The sequence below is a fragment of the Heterodontus francisci genome, chromosome 11 (genome assembly GCF_036365525.1).
Source record: "Heterodontus francisci isolate sHetFra1 chromosome 11, sHetFra1.hap1, whole genome shotgun sequence".
Taxonomy (NCBI): domain Eukaryota; kingdom Metazoa; phylum Chordata; class Chondrichthyes; order Heterodontiformes; family Heterodontidae; genus Heterodontus; species Heterodontus francisci.
Genome location: NC_090381.1, coordinates 43,071,234 through 43,096,292, shown reverse-complemented (window position 1 = coordinate 43,096,292; position 25,059 = coordinate 43,071,234). Strand labels below are relative to the sequence as shown.

The following is a 25,059-nucleotide window of genomic DNA, read 5'->3' as shown; positions in this document are numbered from 1 at the left end:
GGAATGGTTCCTGCAGATTGGAAGGCCGCAAATGTCACCCCACTATTTAAGAAAGGAGGGAGAGAGAAAACAGGGAACTACAGACATGTTAGCCTTACATTAGTCACTGGGAAAATGCTAGAATCTATTCTAAAGGATGTGATAAATGGACACTTGGATAATAATGATTATGAATGGGAAATCATGTTTGACGAACCTGTTGGATTTTTTGAGGATGTTACTAACAGAATTGATAAAGGGGAGTTGGTGGACATGGTATACTTGGATTTTCAGAAGGCTTTTGATAAAGTCCCCCACAGGAGGTTGGTTAGCAAAATTAAAGCACATGGGATAGGAGGTAATATACTGGCATGGATTAAGGATTGGTTAACAGGCAGAAAGCAGAGAGTAGGAATAAACAGGTCATTCTCACGTTGGCAGGCTGTGACAAGTGGGGTACCTTGGGCCCCAGCTGTTCACGATATATATCACTGATTTGGATGTGGGGACCAAATGTAGTATTTCCAAGTTCGCGGATGACACAAAACTAGGTGAGAATGTGTGTTGTGAGGAAGATGCAAAGCGGCTTCAAAGGGATTTGGACAGATTTAGTGGGCTGAATTTTATGAGTGGGCCGCACTTCGTGGTGGCGCACTCTAAGAACAGCGTGCATCCTGTTCCCCAGCCGTCCCAGAGCCCCCGCGATATTACATACGGGGGCTCATTTAAATAGAGGGAGCGGAGCAGCCACTCCCGATGACATAGAAGGGGCGGCCTCTGTGTCCCAAGCAATGGTGTCGGGCGCCATTTTTAAAGGGCTTTAAGCCCGCACAACTAAGCTTAATTGTTAAAGGGTAAAGATGAACGATTTTTAATACATTTAAAAATAAATGATGGCCCTTCCCCACCACCACCAACCCCCCCTCCCCACCCCCCCCCCCCCCAATTGGTCATTTCAGGAAATGAAATGACCATCAGTTGATTGTTCACACACCCGAACTTCCCCCCCACCCCCCAACCTTCAATCTTCTGCCTTTCAACCCCTTCCCACCATCCCCACATCCAATAAGAACTGATTTCCCCGCTCTTCCACCCATTCCGCCCTGAAAATTTTATTACTCCCCCATCTCCACCAGGTTCTCACCCGGCACCATACGGAGTTCCAAAGGCACAGGAAGGCCGAACGGCGGCCACAATATCGGAGTGGGACAGCTGCCACCTGCAAGTAGGTTTATTGGCATACTTTAATTGTTCATTTCCATATGCTGATGAAGGGGCCGCCGCCAAGCGGCGGGGGGCCTGCACTGAGGTCCTGCTGCCGCGGGTAATATGCGGCGGGCCCTTCTCAGCATCGCAGGTCGAGGCATGCCTCTCCCCGCAGCATTTTATTGGCCCCTGCGCCGCGACCCGCAGCGTCGAGGGGCTGGTAAAATTCAGCCCAGTGAGTGGGCAAGAACGTGGCAGATAGAATATAATGTGGAAAAATATGAGGTTACCCACTTTGGTAGGAGGAATAGATGTGCAGAGTATTTCTTAAATGGTAAGAGATTAGAAAGTGTAGATGTACAAAGGGATCTGGGTGTCCTTGTCAATAAGTCACTGAAAGCTAACATGCAGGTGCAGCAAGCAATTAGGAAGGCTAATGGAATGTTCACCTTTATCGCAAGAGAATTTGAGTACAGGAGCAGTGAAAGCTTGCTTCAATTCTCCTTCCCAAAATCCACAAATGGGACTGTCCCGGCAGACCCATTGTGTCAGCCTGCTCCTGCCCCACTGAAGTTATTTCTTCCTATCTTGACTCTATCTTTTCTCCGCTGGTCCAGTCTCTTCCCACCTACATCCGTGACTCTTCTGATGCCCTACGCCATTTTGACAATTTCCAGTTTCCTGGTCCCAACCGCCTCCTCTTCACTATGGACGTCCAATCGCTCTACACCTCCATGCCCCACCAGGATGGTTTGAGGGCTCTCCGCTTCTTCCCCATCCACCATCACCCTCCTCTGCCTGGCTGAACTTGTTCTCACAGTGAACAACTTCTCCTTCAACTCCACGCACTTCCTTCAAGTAAAAGGTGTTGCTATGGGTACCCACATGGGTCCTAGTTATGCCTGTCTTTTTGTGGGATATGTCGAGCATTCTTTGTTCCAGTTGCTTGCCATTTCAACACTCCCCCCTGCTCTCATGCTCACATCTCTGTCCTGGGATTGCTGCAGTGTTCCAGTGAACATCAACGCAAGCTCGAGGAACAGCATCTCATCTACCAATTAGGCACACTACAGCCTGCCGGACTGAACATTGAGTTCAATAATTTCAGAGCATGACAGCCCCCCATTTTACTTTCATTTTTAGTTATTCTTTTTTTCTTTTTTTACATTTTTTACAATCTTTTTGTTTTGCATTTATTTCATTTCATCTTAGTTTGTTCAGTTTGCTTACCCACTGTTTTTTTTCATGTTTGCACTTGCTGCTGTTCAATATTCAGTCCGTTAACACCTTATCTGTACTAATTTCAACACACCATTAACATATTGTTTGCCTTTGCTCCATGACCTTTTGGTCAGCTATGTGGCCTTATCCAATCTGCACCTTCTCCTTTGTTATCTCTTGCCCCACCCCCACCTCACTTGCTTATAACCTGTGACATTTCTAATATTTGTCAGTTCCGAAGAAGGGTTACTGACCCAAAACGTTAGCTCCGCTTCTCTTTCCACAGATGCTGCCAGACCTGCTGAGTGGTTCCAGCATTTCTTGTTTTTATTTCAGATTTCCAGCATCCGCAGTATTTTGCTTTTATTCAATTGTATAGAACCTTGGTTAGACGTCACCTGGAGTACTGTGTGGCGTTTTGGTCCCCTTACCTCAGAAAGGATATTATTGCCATAGAGGGAGTGCAACGAAGGTTCACCAGACTTGTTCCCGGGATGGCGGCACTGTCCTATGAAGAGAGATTGAGGAAACTGGGCCTGTATTCTCTAGATAGACAGGGTAGATGCAGCTAAGATGTTTCCCCTGGTTGGGGAGTCTAGAACCAGGGGACACAATTTCAAAATAAGGGGGAATCCACTTAGGACAGAGATAAGGAAAAATTTCTTTACTCAGAGGGTTGTGAATCTTTGGAATTCTCTAATGCAGAGGGCTGTGGAAGCTTACTCATTAAGTATGTTTAAAGCAGAGATTGACAGATTTCTAAATACAAATGACATAAGGGGATATGGGGATAGTGTGGGAAAAAGGCATTGAAGTGGATGATCAGCCATGATCATATTGAATGGCAAGGGAGGCTCGATGGGCTGGATAGTCTACTCCTGCTCTTATGTCCTATGTTCCTAACTTTTTGTTTTTACGTGATTTCCCCCCCTTTTCGTTTCTGATTCATGCTCGTGTATGGTTCGTCAGGCAGCGACAGCCCTCCAGTGCCTTGCTTATGTGGCTTGCCTTGATGTGTGAGACTGGACTGTGAGTGTTAGCAGGCTCTCTCTCTGTGGACATCATCGCTGGCAAGCCCAATGCTGTCCCCACTGATCATCCACACACACAAACCTTCCAGCAAGAATCACTGGGTAGCAGTCAGAAGCAAGGATCTTGGATGATTTTATATTTAATGTAACAATGCAAAGCTCACCTACTCCTCCCCATTTGTAGGGAACAGCACTCTGTCTATACTCTTGCCTGTTCCAGGTAGGCGGGTGACCATTTTGATCTGTGGCCACAACTTTCGGCAGGGTACAAAAGTAGCGCTTTTTGAAATTCCTCTAGAAGGTAAGAGTATATTCTAGCAGGTTAAATAAAATCATACCTCAGTAAGATTAGCTGAATATGGTGCTGGATCCCACACTAATAAGACGCCTGTTCTGTATAAATTGTTATCATGAAACTTGTGATCTTGCCTTGAGAGGACCTGGGAGGAAAAGTTGTGGTTTAGCATGTGCCAAATGCATAGATAGCATCTATATCTGTCAATGAGGGAAGAGCAGAATAGGTTGTTACATACTCAATATATACACTGAGTTCAACACTTCTAATTAGAGCAGTTAAAAGCTATACTGTTTGACAAAAGAGCCCTTTAAATAATATCACTACTTAAGTACGTATCATTTACCTTTGGGAGTTGGTGGATTCCAATATCTCCTACTATATAGCAACAGTGCACCATAGGAATGCAGACCCATCAGAATACAAAATGCAACTAAAGATTATTCTGTACTTTTATGAAATGGAATTTATTCAAAGGTTTAAAGCTACAGTGTCCCATAACAATTAAAGATGTGTTTTTCTTTTAATGCCACAGTCTGCACCACTCAGCCAGTGAGTTAATGCACAGCATCTGATTTTCACTGTTTCTAAAGCTTCTGCATGCAACAGAAAGGTACACCGACAATCCTAAAGCCATCAATGAATGTCCTGCAGAAAATACTCTGCTGCTCCTCTACCCCATACCACATCAATTACTGGTCAGCAAGTCTCCAGTTACACATTGTTTTCTGAAATTTTTGAAAGAAAGATTGAACCCACAGTGTAAACAGAAATATGGCAGGCACGAAATGTTACACTTCTCTAATGGGTGGATTCAAATCCATAATCCACCGATTTCTACAAGATTCAGTGGAAACAATCCACTGGATGAATGCCAGACCCACTCATTGTTCACGATATTTCATAAACACAGCTTCCAATCCCTTCATAGTAGCAATGGGACAGTGCAGCTTTCAAAGTGACTTCTAATTCTGCGAATTTCCCCAACAAGAATGTAAGTATAAAATGATAAAATCAACACCAACCTATATCTATATAGCGCCTTTAATGTAATAAAATGTCCCAAGGCACTTCACAGGAACATTATAAAACAAAATATGACACTGAGCCACATAAGGAGATATTAGATCAGATGACCAAAAGCTTGGTGAAAGATGTAGGTTTTAAGCAGTGTCTTAAAGGAGGAAAGCAAGGTGAGAGGCAGAGAGGTGCATGGAGGGTATTTCAGAGCTTGGGGCCTAGGCATCTGAAGGCATGGACACAAATGGAGTGATTAAAATTGGGGATGCTCAAGAGTTCAGAATTGGAGGAGCTCAGATATCTTGGAGCCTTGTGGGGCTGGAGAAGATTACAGAGATAAGGAGGGAAGATGCCATGGAGGGATTTGGAAACAGGATGAGAATTTTAAAATCAAGATGTTGCTTGACTGAGAGCCAATGTAGGTCAGCGAGCACAGGGGTGATAGGTGAACGGGACTTGGAGCAAGTTAAGACACGGGTAACAGAGTTTTGGATAACCTCAAGTTTACAGAAGATAGAATGTGGGAGATCAGCCAGGAGTGCATTGGAATAGTCAAGTCTAAAACTAATGAAGGCAAGAAAGAGGGGTTCAGCAGCAGATGAGCTAAGACAGGAGCAAAGTTGAGCGATGCTACTGAGGTGGAAATAGCGGGGGTCTTAATGATGGTGCGAAGATGAGATTGGATGCTTATCTTGGGGTCAATTGTGACACCAAGTTTGTGAGCAGACTGGTTTAATTTCAGACTGTTGCCAGGGAGGGTGATGCAATCAGAAGAGTTGCGGCTGGAATTGCAGATTTTTGTCTTCTCCAGTTCGTGGCAGTGTGTTGTGTGTAAGATTAAACATCTACTCTGTAGACATGTCAGCTCTGTAGAAACTCTTGGCTTTTTAACTTCAGAGCTCCAATTTTAGCCCACTGCAGGAATAGGCGGGCACTCATGTTGCACCAGCTCCACATTCAAATAAGTAAAACATTTTGTAGTTAATCATTTGGTGGCAGCCTCTAACAGTTCCTTTAAGAAACAGGTGGTTTGGCTGCTCTATATGAGAGCAAATTAACTGCATCACGAATGGTGCATACTGCACTCAACCACATAGGCAATGGGCCAAACCTGTTTAAGTCAGTGAAGTATATCATACGAAAAAATGACAATAGCCCTAGTGTTACACAAAATCATGATTTAAAATACCTCAGTTGACTGATGTATGGGGGGCTTTACCAAGCAAATACAATTGTTCTTTAACATTGTCACTGAATATATATTATATATATATAAACCAATAGGGTAAAGCTGAAGGCATCTGTAACAAGAGTAAATGTTATACAAAATTAACCCAAAAGGTTGCTCAAGCACAGAAGGACTTGAAGAGACTGTAATGGGGAACCACCAGATTTCTCAGTTGGGTGACAGTTGCATCTATGTGGTTCTTATTGCTGTGTACAAGCATTTTTTGTACATATTAAAATAAGTTTCTGATACAAAAGCCTTCGGTGCCCATTTGTCTCCAGTAGATATTGCAAATTGCTTCAATAATGGACTCATGTTTGGGGCTAATAATCAGCTGTCTGGCACCCAATGCTCTCTGTGTTGGATGCCATCTCCCCATACGTGGTTAGCTAGACTAGATAACCCTGTGCCACAGGCTGTGTTATGGCCCCCAAATTTAATGCAGATCAGAGGGCCTCACCATAACGTGGCTGGAACACCTGCGTATATTCCAGAGGCATAGCATCTATTTGGAATGGGTGTTGATGGGGAGGCCAGCAGAAAAAGAAACGAATTTTGTTAGCCACTAGGTACTTTTAATATGGCCTGTGTTCTTTCCTTCCCCTTGCTCCCACACTGGCCAAATGAGGAAAAGAATTGTGTTCTGAACCTGTTCCACTGGCCAGGCAGCAGCTCTTCACTGGCTGCTGGCACCTGACATTCTGGAATCCCATCCTGGTACACCAAGCATTATTACCAGGAATGCCATCAAATTATGTAAATGAGCTCAACTTGCATTATGGGATGAGGTTAACTCAATTAGGTGCAGTCACAGCCAGTGCCTCAGCAGCAATGGTCCCAGGACAGTACCAGCACATTACATTATTAGCCCTAATATGGTCTTTCATAAGCCAAAATCTGTTAGGAGATGCAAGAATATGAATTGCTAGCTTTTGAATGACTCATTTTTTGAAGAGCCCTAAGGTGAAGATCATCTGGAGAAAGTAGATGAGAAAACCAGAGGCTTGGTTTCATCTGTGGATATGTAGCCAAATTTCTGTTTCCATCCCCATTGCTGTCTTCCTCACTATGACCATATAGATTCCTCTTCGTTCATTAATGGAAAACTACCCGACACACTGTTGCCATGAAAACTACTTTTGGATTCATTTTTCTCTTCCTTTATGCTTGCCACATGACGCGAAGGTGGGTTCCAGGGACATTGATGTGCAAAGCCCATCTGAAGATGCACCATTACTCATTCTTACCATTCCAAGTATCGGCTCAGTGCTATACACCCCATAGGATTTAGATAGTGCCTTCCAAATGTATCTGTATACTTGTATTTTTTTATTTGTTAATGGGATGTGGGATTGCTTGCAGGGGCAGCATTTAATGCTCATCCCTAATTGCCCTTGAGAAGGTAGTGACGAGCCATCTCTTTGAACTGCTGCAGGCCATGGGGTGTAGGCACACCCACTGTGCTGTAAGGGAGGGAGTTCCATGTACAGTGTCTTGGGATTATTTTACACTTTATTCTAAGGGCAACTGTGTTAGGATTCTTTAAATATCTGTTCTCCATTGTATGTTATCTTCTCTGCTCTAATTCTGCACACCACTTCCAAGCAACAGGGTGCACTACAACTTGTTTCCCAGGCCACTCTTGAACCAGCATCCAGGAGCTGCACAAGATGAAGCACAGATTGACTTGTGGGAAAATTATTCTTCCTTGTGGGAATCTGTCACATGTCTGCTCACTCCCTCCCTCACACCAGGTGTGGAATTGTGGGTGTAAACTGCCATTTTAGCACTCTGTAATGCAGCACATCACTACAGTAATCTGCCACTTTACCAGACTACCCGTGTATTGACTGTTCTTCTGCAGCTGCTACTCCTGTGATACTGACCAATTGTGGCTCTTTCACAATCCTGTAAAATATAATTGCAACGTACCACTTTGTTGTTGAACCCTAGACATTTTTTCCATGTCGAAAGTCAACCTCGTTTGACGTTACCTGTGAATTAATTATCCGAATTGTTGTGCGTCTCCCCACATCAGACTCAAATCCTATGGTAGGTGCCCCATTGAACCTCAGAACGGCGTCATGGGCATCTGATAATAAGAGAAAGTGACAAGTAGATTCCAAATGTTTATTTCTGCTTAGACCTTTGATACTGAATTATCTTATGTCAGGAAGGATATTCAGGGAAATTTTCAAATTGAATGAAGTTGTGTGCGATTCAATAAATGATTCAACACTGAAGCTGACCTGATAACACATGACGGGGTAAAGGAATTACATTTTATAGCATTATGAGTGCAACTATTTCTCAAATCTCAGCAGGCAATAATCCATTTGCCACACGTTCAAAAATGTGTAAATTTAGAATATATTGTTTCTGTAACTAAGAGACAGAATGGATTGTGGTAGAATTAGATTATAATACAGTCCGAAGGTCATTTGTGGCCCACTTCTATCTTTCTGTGTGTCCTGGCAGGCTGACCTTCCATGTGTTTTGGGGCTATATTCATAGCCTACACAGATTTTGAATGTTGAGCATTACTGAAAACGGAGACATGTTGTCGAAGCTTTTCATCTTGCACTCATCAGGATACTCCTCAAGAATACCAATGTAAGAGAAAGCAACAATTTTATACTGTATACTTTATATTGTATTGTCCTGAGGAGTGCAAGACAAAAAGCTTCGACAACATTTCTCTATTTTCAGCAATACTCAAGTTCTGTACTACCAAACGACTATTTTCGATGTTGTTGGAGTTGGGATTCAGTAATGCTCCAGTCTATTCTTTAGCTTTCTAGGAAGAGAAAGCACTGGAATGCTATTAAAGGGGGAGGTCAGAGCCTCCATTGTGTAAGTGAAAGACCCAGTTGGCAACTGCCCATCCACCAACACTGAGATAGGCTGACGAGGGCATGAGGATGTCTATTCTTAATGAATATTGCTCAAAACCCACTGCCATCTTTTCTGCTTCTTAGACAATGAACAACTGTGAGAGAAAGTCCAATCCCCATTATATGTTATGGGAAAAAGCAAAGGTTTGGAGAGTCAAGTAATGACAACAACTTGTACTTATTTAGTGCTGTTCAAGTAGGAAAATGTCCCAATGCGTTTCAAAGAAGCATAATCAAAAAATGCACACAAAGCCAAAGAAGGAAGTATTAGGAGGCGTGACCAAAAGGAAATGCAAGGACAGACCATAAGAATGAGAGATTCATATGAGAAACAGATAGAGAGAATAAGAGGATGAAACTGAGCACAAGAATGAAAGTGAGAGAGCAAGAGAATAAGGGGGAGAAAAGAAATAGAGAGAATATGAGAATGAGAAGGACAAGTGAAAGAAAATGAGACAGACAGATAGACAGGAACAGACACAGGCAAACAGAGATGCCAGAAATCAGCAAAGGAAATGAGGTGGTGAAAAAAATATCTGGCAATCACTGTATCAAACTTTTTTTTAAAATCAGTGCGTCATCCAAAGTGGAGTAGGGAGATGTAAGAGGTAAATCAATGTATTGATTCTGGTTAAAAGAATATTGAAGAAAAGCTTTACAAACATCAGGATCTTCCAGTCTGCTAACCAACGGCGACTTGTGCTGCAGTCGTATTGCCTGTACTGCACCATAAAGTGTTCAGCACCAATTATAACAGAACTGTATAAAGCTGGGTGTGTTCGGCGTGTGTAGGAGCATAGAAGAGATAATTGCAGTTCATCTGGTAGATGTCAAACTTCGAAAAATGCTGTACACATTTCTCTCATATGTACGTCAACAAACTTTCTCTTCCAAATACCTGTCCAGTTCAATCTTCCAAATGAATCCTTGCCCACTGCCTTCTTGAATGGCCTGTTTCATGGAGTAGGCTCTATAAAGCCTAAATCTAAATTAAGCCAATATAGAATTACATTCAGGAGTGATCTTGTTTCATTTGGTTTTAGGTTATTTCTTTGTAAACCCTGGCCCTGGGCAGGCAGCATGGCCTGATATTCTATTTCGATCAGTGCCCAACTCAAAGGGAGTATTGTTTTTGGTATCTAGCACATCCATATCCTCTTGCATTCAGAATGCTTTTACTGCTGACAAATCACCCCAATGCATGGAATACTCATTTAGGCCATCAACGATTTAATATGAAAACAAAGTAAGTTTAACATTTATTTCTTTCCTAGTGAGCTGGATAATATTGGATACTTTCAGGAACGATAACCAGAAACTACTCTCTTGTATCTATCTGAATACAATTCCTGAAGTTTCCGAATGCACCAAGGTGCCTAAATCGTTTCTCTGCCAACTATAAATAAATAATTCAGAATTTACAATATGTTCCACCATTACAAGTACTTTAGAATGACATAAATTGCAGGGCTGGAAAATTTAAATAAGCCCAAGACCTGAGTGAGCCAAAAGACTGACACTTACTCATTTTGGTTGGATCTGCTTATTACCATTTCTACCAACAGCAGCCTCTCTATAAAAAGATTAGGTACTCTCCATCTGGTGGCAGTAAGTAGTACTGCAAAATGTTAACATATTCTACAGATTTAACGCTTATTCCAACTGATACTTTTTACATTTTATATTTTGACTCCCTGAAAGAAAATCCAGGCCACAGACCTGGGGAATATTCTACACCGGGGAGTTCAAACCGCTTCTGCGCAAACAATTTATAAAATGACTAAGTCACCTGTTTTGGTTAATCAGCAAGAAGAAAAGTACTTCAAGAGATTGTAATACACTAAAAGCATGTGTCACGGTTGGCGACCATGATTTCCTGGTTTCTAATTCCAGGTACTTCTGATTTCCAAAGGTGCAGCCACAGAATGGACGACGTGGTGTGCAGCACAGGTGCACAGCATACAAACGGCTATTACTTTCAACCAGGTCAGCTATAAGTACTGCTACTTTATCAGTCATGAAACTTGTAAACTGTAACTGTGAAAAAGGTGCAGTCTTTATGGACAGAGAAGTTTTGGGTTATCTATATTATGGAACTGAGGTAGATTTTCAGCTTGCCTCAGACGTAAAACTGAAATTGCTATCAACCATCCATTAAAGAAACACCTGAGTTTTACTCCTGGCGAATTCAAGAGTGGCATGTGAAAAATCTACTCCAGTGCTTAAAGGTTTAATTTCTTGATCCTAAAGTATACTAATAGACAGAGGAACCAAAATCCTGCACGAAGTTCTAAATTTTCAAGCAGAAGAGGTGCTTTGAGCAGCAATGTCTTTGGGGGAAAACTAGGCAAGGCCCAAATATGGGCACGGGAATCACAATGCGTGATTAATCTGTGCCTGTTTGTTGTGATGCAGGCAGCACACAAACTTCATGCTGCCTGCTCATTATAATGATTGTAGCATGCAGTCAGCGCTAAGCATGGTGTTAAGTGGCTACACGCATGAATAGGGGCTGCAAAATCTAAAAAGGCTAGCACAAGTTCCAACCAGCCTGTGCTACTTAAAGTCAGTCTGCACCTCGTAAAGGGGACGTACATTTTGGCTGGAGCAGATGCTGGAATTCATTGCACAAGTGAACAGAACCTGGGAGAGAGAGTGAATGATGGCACAACATGGTAGAAACTGGGTTGCAAGATTCTCAAACACAGCACTGGAGGCCTCGGTGCAGGAGGTGGACAGGAGGAAAGAGGTCCTCTCTCTACATGGGACCAGGAGGCTCTACTGACATACTCTGGGAAGGCAGTGGAGCAGATAACTGTCACAGTCGGTGCCAAGAGTGTAGCCCTGGGACCTGAATGCAGGTGCTGCCTAAAGTTCAATAGCCTCACAGGAGCGGTTAAGGTCAGTGACTGCATCTTCAAATACCACTTTCCATCAACTGCATCACTAGCCTCATAGACTGGTCAATGTACCACATCCCCATCACTCACCTATCAATAATCTCCATCAATCATAACTCATACCGAACATTCATAGCTTCACCTAAACATCACCTGCTTAGCATTGCTGCAAGCCTCACACCCACATCTCACAGCTTGCACACACTGCCAGCTATTCAACCATGGCAACCACATCACCCAAATACACTGCACCACACTCACTGGCACACCTCCCTCTCTATTGCAGGACAAGGTGGCACATAGCCAAAGGCAGCATACCTGGAGGTTCTCGCCCCCATGGAGGAGAACCTGCTGGTCAGCATTGGAGCAGCCATGTAGTGGCAGGGCTGAAAGGATTGAAGATGATGGTACGTTCCTACTTAATCCTCCTTCTTACATTCCACTTCCCCCTCATCCCGCAATCTCATCTGATTTACAAGCTGCAAATGGTGTAAGCATGCACCTCTTCCATTCCCCCATTTCCATCACCGCAACCCTACCCTTGTGCCTTTTCCTTTCAGATAACCAAGAACTGCCACCTAGTCAGGCAGTGATGCAGCAGCGTGAAGGGAAAGAAGATGAAGAAACTGATGATTAAAGAACACCGGCACTCGATCTCACACTCAGCCACCAGCTCAAATACCGACACTGTGCGTTATTTAGAGGGTAGCATAGAGACAGGATCAGCATGTGGTGAGACATGAGGCACAAGTGGCCTGTAGCCAAGACAGAAGACAAGCATAGCGCAGGTGCTAGCTTGCCTCAGGGCCAGGTCGCACGCGAGTTCTGCTGCAGAGGACTCAGGTGAGGACTTTGATGGGGCAGTTACAATGAAATGCTTGGTGCATTGGCAAGACTGCCAGGAAATCTGCTGTCATTGTCAAGGAGCATGAAGGAATCTGGTACCAACTTGAGACAGGGTTTTGCGCAGAACTTGGAGCCCATCTTTTCCAGCATGGAGTCAGCGGCCAACTCCATGAGAACACTTGCAGACCCAACCATGATGCAGCATGTGATGGCCCATGTCTCAGCTTCCATTGTAGCACAAGCAGAAACCACACAAAGTCTGGGTGCTGCAGTGGAAGCTCAGACTGAAATCATGCAAGCTTGTCGCCTCACAGGCACAGACTGCTGCCATCATGGCTCTGGATCTTAGTGCACAAAGGGACTTGCAGGTTCTCCCAACAGTTCTGTTCTCTAACAGATTACAGGATCACTTAGGGGCTGCCTTGGGGAGTGGCAGCGACTCTAAGGAGCACAAAGCTGCTATCCAACCTCAGGATGACAGCATTCGTCCTTCCACTCCACCAGTGCAGTTACTGTTGCCGTCCATGCCAAGATGGTGCATTCTTCTTTTACTTTATTAATTCATGGCATGTGTGTGCCACTGGCTAGGCCAGCATATATTGCCCATCCCTAATTGCCCTTGAGAAAGGTGGTGGTGAGCTGCCTTCTTGAAGCGCTGCAGTCCATGTGGTGTAGGTACACCTGCAGCGCTGTAAGGAAGGGAGTTCCAGGATTTTGACCCATCAACAATGAAGGAACGGCGATATAGTTCCAAGTTAGGATGTTGTGAGGCTTGGAGGCAAACTTGCAGGTGGTGGTGTTCCCATGCATTTGCTGCCCTTGTCCTTCTAGGTGGCAGAGGTCACGGGTTTGGAAGGAGCTGTCTAATGTGCCTCATTGAGTTGCTGCAGTGTATCTTGTAGATGGTACACACTGCTGCCACTGTGTGTCAGTGGTGGAAGGAGTGAATGTTGAAGGTTGTGAATGGGGTGCCAATTAAGCGGGCTGTTTTGTCCTGCATGGCGTTGAGCTTCTTTGAGTGTTATTGGAGCTGAACCCATCCAGCCAAATGGAGAGTATTCCATCACACTCCTGATTTGTGCCTCTGACCCTATGATTGAAGGAAGGTCATTGATGAAGCAGCTGAAGATGGTTGGGCCTAGGACATCTCCCTGAGGAACACCTGCAGTGATATCCTGGAGCTGAGATGATTGACCTCCAACAACCACAACCATCTTCCTTTGTGCTAAGTATAACTCCAACCAGCGGAGAGTTTTCCCTCGATTCCCATTGACTCCAATTTGCTAGGGCTCCTTGATGCCATACTCAGTCAAATGCTGCCTTGAAGTCAAGGGCAGTCACTCTCACCTCACCTCTTGAATTCAGCTCTTTTGTCCATGTTTGAACTAAGGCTGTAATAAGATCAGGAGCTGAGCAGTCCTGGCGGAATCCAAACAGAGCGTCAGTGAGCAGGTTATTGCTAAGCAAGTGCTGCTTGATAGCACTGTCAATGACACCTTCCAACACTTTACTGTAATCAAGAGTAGACTGATGGGGTGGTAATTGGCTGGGTTGGATTTGTCCTGCTTTTTGTGTACAGGACTTTTATGACCAGGTGAGAAAGGGGTCTAGAGTTCCCTCTCAGCCTTCACCTGGTTTTACCATAACATGGTTTAATTTTAAACACACTGTTTTTTTAGCTGCCCTTAGTGAATCCTTATTCACTTACTTCCAATTGTAAGGCAAAGAAACTAGCCAAACAGGTTTTCTAAGGTTTAAAGAAAAAAAAGGTTGAACTTTATTAAACTTAAACTCTAATTCGTTTAACACCTACGGATATGCGATGCGCCTATGCTAGCATGTATATGCGATACACACATGCAGATAGAGACAGAAAAGAGCAGAAGATACAAAGTGGAAAAGTTTGAGGCAATACCTGAAGATGGTTTTGGTTACTGTTCTTTGAGCTCGCTGTAGAGTCCTTGATTATAGGTAGGTCTTGCTTTTCATTGGGGCTCAGTATTCTTCTTAAATCTTGTTCGATGTAGGAGATTTTACTCTCTTGAGGTTCATGTGTCCTTAGTGGCTCCAGTGGCTTGTGAGAAAGAGATGGGAGCAGACAGGAGAGGTCTTCTCACTCCAGGAGCAAACAGTCTTTTTCTTCAGTTCAATAAACTCTCTGGCTAGTTCAAAAACCCCTGGACCAGCTAATTAGTCATGTGACCAGCTGACTTACCCAGTCCTGGCTTTTGTGGATTGTATCACCTTAGCAGTCTCTGGAATGCTCTTCCTTACATCTTCAATGTCTGGTGATCAAAATCTATTGTGGGTTGAATGCGTCCAGAATGGTCCTTTGTCTCCACAAGCACGATCTGTGGCAGCCCTTGTAATAGGCCTTCTCTACTTCCCAGCAAGTTTAAAATCAATCTTCATATGACAAAATTAATATGCCTCATTCTTAGCAGGTGGGAGCCTGCATGACAAGGACATATCTGGAAAATTTTCCAAGATGTGCTCAAGGTTGTCATCCCGCAACGCCATCTGCAGTGTCCCCCGCTGAAAGTCAGCAACCTTCCTTCAGCCACGCTGTACAGGAGCACTAGGACACACAAAGGCATATGGAAGACATGCACTAAAGGAAGGGTAATTAGTTGACTTTTATCTGGAAGATTGGATGGCTTGTTTGGTGAAGTTGGTTTGGCATGGTTACTTTGTGGTGGTTTTTATTCCAGCACTGTGACCAAGAGGCCACTGTGATGGTCTCCAGCAAAGGGGAGGTAAGGTGTCAGAATGTTGTTGAATGGAGAATTGGGGTTGCGTCCACTGGTACCAGTGTCAGATGAGTCGATCACAGGCAGCTCGGCCAGAAAGGGGATGTGTTGGTTGCCTCCTCTTCCACCTCCTCATTCTCAGCTGCTCTCTGTATATCTGGTGGCAAGGGCTATGCCCTCATGATGGTGAGGATGTGCAGAATGCAGCAGACCACAACACTCTGGCGAGTAATGCAGGGCACCTCCTGAGCAGTCCAGCCAGCGGAATTGCTGCTTGAGTACCCCAATAGTCTGTTCGATGCCTTTCCAAGTGTCAGCATGGCTCTGATTATACGCATGCTGCCCACATCTGTGTGGGTTGTACACCACAGTCATGAGCTAGGTGGTCAGAAGATAGCTCTCGTCACCCAGTAGCCACCCTCTGGTTTAATGTGGTGGCTCAAATACTGATGGCACAGCAGACCAGCGCAAAATAATGGCATCATGCCTACTGCCAGGATACCAGGTGTTCACCTGCGTGATGTGCTGAACTGCACATTCAGGGAGTGGAGCCCTTTGCATTTGGGGCACATCTCTGCATTTAAACGCAGCGCTTGCAAAGCCAAGTGTGCGCAGTCAATGGCACCTGCACCATCGGGAAACTGCTATCCTGGTGAAGCCACATGCACGCTCTTCCTGCTTCTCTCTGCTCAGAGAAAACGTAAGGTACTCCCTTCTCCAAGCAAACAGAACACAAATGACCTCTCTTATACAGCAGTGGATGGGAAACTAGCACCTAGAGTCATAGAGTTATGCAGCACAGAAACAGGCCCTTCGGCCCAACACGTCTGCACCGACCATCAAGCACCCATCCAATCTAATCCTGCACTTGGCCCGTAGCCTTGTATGCTATGGCGTTTCAAGTGCTCATCTAAATACTTCTTAAATGTTGTGAGGATGTTGTTATAGATGCCGTTTGAAAGAATCCCGACACCTTCACAGCCACTGGCAGAGCCATCCATACCCTGCTCTGAGGCTGCAGGTCTGCCTGGAAGAGGTGCTTTCAATAAGCACACCCTTCATAAAGCAGAGATGTTGCATACACCATTCCTCGGTAAGGTTCAGGTAAGAGAAGTGCTCCCTGAAGACTTTGTGTGGATAAGATCTCCAACTGAAAGCCCTACTCCCCCCACTCCTCTTCCCTCTGTGACCAACTTGTTCTCCTCTCTGATGAAGAGTCACTGGCCTGAAACATTAACTCTGCTTCTCTTTCCATAGATGCTGACAGACCGGCTGAGTATCTCCAGCATTTCTTGTTTGTGTTGTCCTCCTCTCTGCTGCCTCCGCTCAATCTCCCTGTCATGCTGCAGGCTAAGGGCGATGGTAACTACAGCACCCATGGCTAGAAGCAAATGGTCTGACTAAGCAGAACTCCAAAAGTCAGAATGAAGATCTTCACCACGTGCAACACCACTGCCTGTTGACTTTACAAACTTAAATAGCAGTAGAAAACTTGCAGCACTTCTACATACTCTGCCAGAGCCGATCAAACAGCAACTACTCTGAAAGTAGTTGATGATTCATTTAAATAGCACTGGTGAGCCAGTGCTGAACACATTTTGATAGCTGGAACTTTCAGGTTGAAAATGGCCCAGTTGGCATCAGAGTTACACACTGACTGATGTCACAATCTGCCTACTCGGCTTACTTCCAGCACATGCTCCTCATGGCTGTGCTAAACCCTCACCAAAACGGTGTCCGGCACGGGCTGAATTGGAACTGTGTGTGTGCGGTGCTGACACTATGTTGCACCCAGGAGTGTTGTACATCTGAAACACTATATATTATTCTGCTGCTACAGGTTGGTTGCTGTGCTGAAGCAGAAAGGCTGGAGATAAGTACGGGTCAGGAATGCACTGGTGAGTAAAGTGAAACATCTCACACTCACTCTCTCACACATATACAAGCACTGCTTAGTATCACTCAGAAAAATTACAGACTTGCCTCAAAAATGATGGTCAAGAATTTCCTCTGTATATTCTTCCTATCAGACACTGTAACTTCAACGGAGGATTGGTGGAAACCCTATTCATGAGGTGGTATCTGGGGTTTCCATCGGAAGTGTGACAAAGTTCGGCCAATTGAGAGAACCCGAAGAACTTCCCAGCATATTTCTTATCCCATTACACCTGAGTGCTCATTCAGCTGAAGAGAGAGAAATTCTTAACTATAGTGAAGCCAAATGAAGAGCCCGCTACTAGTGGAAAATAAATTCTTTGTTTTTTTTCTTTGCCATGTATAAGCAAAAGAAAAGACAGCTGCTTTCTTTCTGACTTCCTCTGCAGTTAAAAAAAAGTCAAAAAATCCTGTTTCAGGACAAAGAGCAGTGAGAAAATCCTGAGGCATCTCCTTCAAGCTGTCAGTACAATAACTGCTAGTTAACATATTGATTTCAAGCTAAGGCTTTTTGAAAGAGGCTTTTGTTTAAAAACATTAATGAAGGCACTCAAAGACACAGAAAGATCATTTTACAAGGTGAATTTTGCAAGTTCCTGTCGGCTGGGAAAATTCCTACGAGCTGCTCCCAATTTGACAATATTCCTTTTGCACAAGTATGGCAGAAACCTTACTTATGGCCATACTCGATGGAATGTAAATCGAACATGTTCTGTATCAGGCGGCCAAACTGCTCCAACAGATTACTGATCATGTGGTGAGAATGAAAATTTAGCCTCCTGTTTGTTACAGCTACTTCCATTAAAATCTCAACCGAACATCATCCCTGTAAAATATAGCTAAGTGAAGTGATTTGGCATCTTGCAAAACATCCTGAATGTGATGCAGTTTAGTGCCTGAGCGCAACAGTAAAATATCCAAGGACACTGCTATCACCAATTTGTGACTGATAACAAATCACTCACCCTCGCTAGCAAGCCCAGAGACCAGCTTCATTGCACTTCCTGCAATTTTTCCTCTTAACAAAACTATATTTTTCTTGTGACTGTTCAATTTTCAGTCCATTAACACCCTTTCTGTACTAATGCTTTGTCTTTCAACACACCATTAACATATCTTTGCTCCATGACCTTCTGGTCAGCTATTTATTTTTTTATTTATCTTATTTATTTAGAGATACAGCACTGAAACAGGCCCTTTGGCCCACCAATTCTGTGCCGACCATCAACCACCCATTTATACTAATCCTACATTAATCCCATATTCCTACCCTAGCCCCACCTTCCCTCAATTCCCCTACAACATACCTACACTATGGGCAATTTACAATGGCCAATTTACCTACCAACCTGCAAGTTTTTGGCTGTGGGAGGAAACCGGAGCACCCGGCGGAAACCCACGTGGTCACAGGGAGAACTTGCAAACTCCGCACAGGCAGTACCCAGAATTGAATCCGGGTCACTGGAGCTGTGAGGCTGCGGTGCTAACCACTGCGCCGCCCCTATTCTGTGACCTTGTCCTATCTACACCTTCTCCTTTGTTATCTCTTGCCCCACCCCCACTTTACTTGCTTATAACCTTTTACATTTCTAATATTTGCCAATTCTGAAGAAGGGTCACTGACCTGAAACGTTAACTCTGCTTCCCTCTCCACAGATGCTGCCAGACCTGCTGAGCGTTTCCAGCATTTCTAGTTTTTATACTCTATATTTTTCTCCATTTGACAAAATCAAACCCAGAGCCAGCAAGACAAATGATTTTTTTTTTAAAAAGCAAGAATTAATATGACAAGGGAAATTATCAGTGCTGGAACAGGAGATCATTAGATGCAAAGGATGGAAAGTTTAGCTACAATAGTTACTTTTTAAAATAGAATAACCTGTAGAAACAGTTTGAGTACCACCTGCAACACTCAAATCAATGTCAGCTTTAAGGATCTAAAGTCTGCTAACTTTCCAATTCAGTGAAGTCTAGGATTCAGCTTGTGTCTGATCCAGACAGTGAATGTACTCACAAATAACGGAGCCCATCTCAGAATTTCCCACCCATGAGATAATCGAAGTGAAACTAATAACAGGCGACAGTGAACTGGCAACCTGAATCTCTTCTCATCGGGCGCAGTGCAAAATGGGTAGCCGGTTCGCCATTGGCCATTTTGTGCTTTGTGCTAAATACAAATTCATTCCCAATGTAACTCTCCACTCAATGAGCAGCAATCAGCACAGAGCTGAAACATAAACCTAACATAAACTATAAACTAACAGTCATATATAATATAATATATAAAAGCAAAATACTGCGGATGCTGGAAATCTGAAATAAAAACAAGAAATGCTGAAACCACTCAGGCAGCATCTGTGGAAAGAGAAGCAGAGTTAACGTTTCGGGTCAGTGACCCTTCATCGGAACTGATGAAGGACTAACAGTCCTTCAATGACTATTGATAACAGGCTGTGTTCAGCATTCCCTAAATGTCCCTCACTGCAAGTGCGTCATCCAAGAGGGACCGAAAAATTTTAATGCCACTCGAGATTGGGGAGGATGAAAACATGGAGGCAGGAGCGGGAAGAACATGGAATGGATGTTGAGCCTCATACAAAGAAACAAATGGAAATAAGATGTGTGGAAAGAAAAAGAATCAACATGGGCCGAAGAAACGTTAGTCCCAAAAGCTTTTTGCACTTCGTTCCCAAATTTGAAATACCACAACAGAATTACAAATTTGAGAATGAATAAAGTGATTGTTTCAGGTTTCAAAGAAATGGGAATCTTAGCAACAATTAGAAAGAGATGATATTGATGAAGTTGGATTAATGGTTCAAGATGGCCAGAAGAGGACTAGTACTTTCAGATGCCTTGCTGGTTTAGAGGGGAAGTACAGCGTGGTTTGAATGGGAACAGCGGGTGAACAAGATAGAATGAGGGGTCGGGAGGGTCAATAATTGCGAGGGGAGTCCAAAGTCACGGGGGATGGGGGTCAATGATCACAGGGCGTGATCTGATCACAGTGGGAAGACAAGGCTAGCTTGTGGGCCCAGGTGGGCAGGTGAAGCACTCCCTACAAGCAATGCTAGAAAAGCAATTCCATATAGGAGTCTTCCCCTTTTTGATGGATATCCTGGGGCCCAAGAAACCTGCCTGGCCAGCATTAAAGCTGGACGACAGATAAAATATAAGGCACATGGTCTCACTAATATATTTAATTGAGCAATGCACCTCCCAGGAGTGGCCCTCCAGTTCCGAAGAAGGGTCACTGACCTGAAACGTTAACTCTGCTTCTCTTTCCACAGATGCTGAGTGATTCCAGCATTTCTTGTTTTTGTCCCAGGAGTGGGTTGGTTTCTCCTGACCCACCTACCCTACCTACGTTAAAACCAGAAGTGAGCAGGTTCAAGGCAGGCTGGGTTTCTATTAGAGATTTTCATTCAGTTTTAACATCCCATTGACCCAAACCCACCTGTTTATGGAGCTTAAAATTACCTCAAAGTCTCCATTTCTGAGCCACACAGACTAAAAAGACACTAGATTCATGTCCTTAATTAATTTAGAATTAATGACAAATGGTGGGATTTCAAAGAGCTGGGTCATAAGGTAAAATGAATAATCAGGGGCATGATTCAATTTGAACAGAAATGCACACAATGGGATTATTTATGATGCAACTATAGCAGGTCAATGAATGGCTCTTAAACCACAAAACTTTCATTTGAACTTTAATATTTTCAAAAGGTTCACACCACAGATGACAGGAGCACCTGCCATAGCAGGAACTTGCAATGGGTCTTAGCATAGTGGTGAATTTGCTTCCTTCATATCAACTCCAGCTGGCAGATGGAGAGATCTTTTTATGGAATTTAGGCAGTTTCAAAAGGGGGAAAACGTAATCATCAGGAAACTACGAACAAGATTATCTGTCTGGGCGAAATTGGACTTCACTGCTCGGTAAACTTGTCCATCCGCAGTCCTTCCTATTTTAATGTGTCTATGCATGTCTCAATTTGGTACGATATGGTCCATGTCACTACCAAATCAAACTTTACAGCTTTGCTACTTGATTGGCTGAAAACCTGGCCTTTCAGCCAATCAAAGCGTTTTTTTAAACAACTGATCCCAACTTGCAAACAGACACAGCAGACCAGAAAGAAAATAAAATGTGTAAGCAAAGTACGTCAGACTTTTCGAAATAGAAAGCAAGAAACAATAAATACATTTTTTTATATTAGCCAGGAAAAGAAATTAAGTTAAAATCATGTCAATAGAACAGATAGATAATGAACAAAGCAGGACTATTTTCATTGATTTTTAAAAAATCAAGTTTTATGATCTTTCAAGTTCAGAAACGACAAATTTCATGCAACACCTTAATTTGAATTTTACTGACTAAAATCGGAAGGGAAATCTCACTAGCTCACCAATTGTACATGGACTGATAGTCTGATTTATACAAGTGTGCACATTGGTGTCTGACAAAGGAGTCAGTATGGCCTCGATCTTGGTTGACCTTGATTAATTTTGGTGATTTTATTAAGGTTAATTTACAAGGACTTGATTGAGACACGGAATCAACACCACTAGAGTAGGCACTGAAAATGTATTGCCCTAACAATGGCCAAGATGTGGGGAAAAGTTATTTTATTAAAAATTCTTGTTAAGAGTATTTCAATTATTTTTATACTTTAGGGGGTAAGACTGCATTAATATAATGTCTCTGGATATTTAAGCAGTTGTAATACTCGAATAGAAGGCATTCATTTCAGTGATGAGAGATTAAAAACTTTGAAAAACAGTTTGGGCCAGGGAGGCTGAATTTTACCTGGACCCACAGACTGAATAAGAGTTAACTGACCCAGCTAGAGTCCACACATGACTTTAATATCATTGCTTTATTTCTAAGAACACTAATTTTATTCTAGGTTTGAGTCTAACTGAGTCCCTAAATCACCATAGTTACTCTTCTAATGAACCTAGATCCTTTTTGAGGCAGGGTATTGAGAAAGTTCCAACTTGGAGCTGCAATTTGCTATCAGTGTGGTGTAGTACCTCCCCCTAGAGTCCCATTTGCAAATTAGCTACAACCCCTCAACAGCATTTTCACATCTGCCTGCAATGCTACTGTTGGTTCCAACTTCTGCCCACCAAACAGAAGTGGTAGACATCAGCAGGTGGTCATTTTCAACTGAGGCATTTTTAGCTGCAGTAACGGAGAACTGGAAGCAGTTAATGCAGTGCCATGTGTGCTAAAAGTCTGAAAGACTTCCATTATTCGATCTCCTTGCTGCTGTAGACTCTGCAAAAATTTTACCTGCCACCGTAAACTGTTGCTCACTTTCATTCCCGATGCTTCCAGCCCTCCCCTTTTAAGAAACTGCTGCCAAATAGGCCATCTGGTCAGATTTCCTGCCCATCCCCCCAGATTGGCAAGCTGCCTGTAAACAGTACACTTTGCATTGGCAGCTCACCAATGAGACCCGATCACAAAAATGGCTCAGGCCCCATGCCGTCTCTGTGATAGTGCAGACCTGACCCTTCATTTGCCTGATTAATGCTATATACGAAAATCCACTCCACCAAATGCACTTTATAAGGATCCAGCAGAAGCTAGTAAGCAGTTAGGAGTTACTGAGTTTGAAATTTGCCTCTCCAAACAGAACTAGAAAATTTACGTTAATGCAAGTTCAGTTTCTGCTGTTTATTGATTACAATATCAATTCAATCTAGCACATTATACATTTCTTCTTGTAGGATTTGCACAGACCCTTATGGGCACTACTGTTTCAGTAGCTGGAAGTAACAACTCGGAAGTGTTAAGCCCACTGCAGTACCAATTTAAAAAATTGTTTTCTTTTTGTTTCTTTTAAAACAGCATTCATTTTTGTTCTTCTGAAGTTGTGGCAAATTAATTCTAGTTGAATTTAAATATGACTCACAACAAGATTAGGCGTAGACTTGATATGTAACTAGTGTGGAACTGAAGTAATATTGGATTACTTTCAGCAAGTGGACTGAAAGCCCAACAGAGGATTCAACTCACTCCCAGTTTGGTCCTCGAAAATCTAAGTATTGTGTATTGTGCAATGACATAGTGCAGAACTCCCTCGCATAAACAAGCAACATGAAGTGCAACTGTTTCTCAATATATACGCACCAATTAGCTACTGCTGGGCAAACCTCCCATTTAGAGAAAGACTCGACATAAAGCTGCAAGAACTGAATCAGAATTTTTCATGGAAATTGCAGAGACCATTTTTAAGTTCAAGTGACCTGAATTGGGCCTCTTCAGTTTAACTTGCAAATGCTCAAGTTACTTGAGTTTGTTTCAGTTCTGTGTTAGTGTGACTCTTTAATTGTTAAAAAAAAAGGAATATATAGACACAGAGTAACAAGCTATCATCCTATGTTTTTATAAACCATTTTCAAACTCTCAATAAAATGTCATCTCCCAAATAATGGATAATGGGCAAATGACTAAAGCCACAACAGTTTGGGTGCTCTGGTCCCTTTCTAACCCATCAATCTAGTGGCTGAGCATCTGTCAATGTTTTCTGACAGTCGATCTTATCCAGAGATGAGAATATGAGAGATCCATATCTAATCCTTGCAGGAACAGACATGCAAACATGTCAAAAACTGACGATCGTATAAACAGGGAGAGAGAGAGAAGTCGATGCATTCGGACTAGTAGCAGGATTGCAATCAGGTTTCAGCTTTTGACTCAACAAACTGCTGAGTCCTTGAAGCCAAACACAAAAAATGTCGTTTTACATCCCTGATAGACAAGCCCTAAATCCTGGCAACTAGATTCGATGAGGAAACATTGAACTTAGCCTTAGAAGCATAATGTAATCATCCACATATCTCTCCCCCCTCAGGCATGAACTCAGATTGCTGGAAAACATTGACACATGACCACCCAATCGATTAACATAATGTGTTGCAATTCCATGGCATCAATAGCACCTGTGGGACCACAACGGTCTGAATTTTGCCGCATACCGGCATATCCCACCATCAGGGCCGAAAGCAGGAGACAAACCCGCTTTGGCAGGCAGCATCTTGCCAGTGGCAGCCAATTAACAGGCTACCGCTGGGGCTGCCATCCCGCCCCCGTGAGCTGCTGGCCCAATCAGAGGGCAGCATCACCGCTAGCGGTGCCCATTGCTGCAGCTTCAGGGAAAGGGCACCTCAATGGCGGGGCATCTTCAGAATTGAGGTTGATTGGAGGACATTGGTGATTGGGGGAGTCGTGGAGCACCTGTGGTGCCATTGCTGCCAGAGGACCCCTTCATGGGCCAAGGAGTGCCTATCGCGAAGGGCCCCCCACCCACAGAGCCTGCTGGGAGGCCACTAGCTTTCACTGGGTGGTCTTCTCATGCAGCAGCGGGCTCTCCCGACAGGGGCATAAGTGGGAAGTGGCCCTTAATTGGCCACTAAAGTGGTTCAATTGGCCATCAGGCACACAGCTGAGCCGTCAACTTTCCTGCCATTGGCAATACGTCATGGTGATAGGAAGATGTGGAGATCCCCACCTGACGCCTTCCCCCGCCATTTTGCCAGCCCTTCCACCTCCCCGCTCATTGCCAATGGGGCAGGAAAATTCAGCCTAGCAAGTCTGGTGAGTGTTATTTGTCCTTGAGAGCCCCTGCTTCATAATCATACTAATGTCTTCTCTAACAGTACTGACCTGAGAAAACAAAAGCCCCAACTTGCAGGACACTTTGTTATGATTTCCACCCCCTGAATACCCGAGTTAGAAA

The 25,059-nt window shown here is 43.6% G+C and overlaps 1 protein-coding gene across 11 annotated transcripts in view; it reads right to left on the bottom strand.

Moving 5' to 3' along the window:
- Positions 1–25,059, bottom strand: part of LOC137375220 (beta-galactoside alpha-2,6-sialyltransferase 1-like) — a 152,586-nt gene that overhangs the window by 20,222 nt on the left and 107,305 nt on the right. For 10 of the 11 annotated variants that reach the window (XM_068042052.1, XM_068042044.1, XM_068042050.1 and 7 more), the window contains 2 exons: positions 7,975–8,072; positions 3,776–3,877 (listed from right to left, as the gene is read on the bottom strand). In XM_068042052.1, the coding sequence (XP_067898153.1) occupies positions 3,776–3,877; positions 7,975–8,072 (200 nt within the window). The remainder of the gene's footprint in view (positions 1–3,775; positions 3,878–7,974; positions 8,073–25,059) is intronic. The other variant, XM_068042055.1, reaches the window with a different exon arrangement.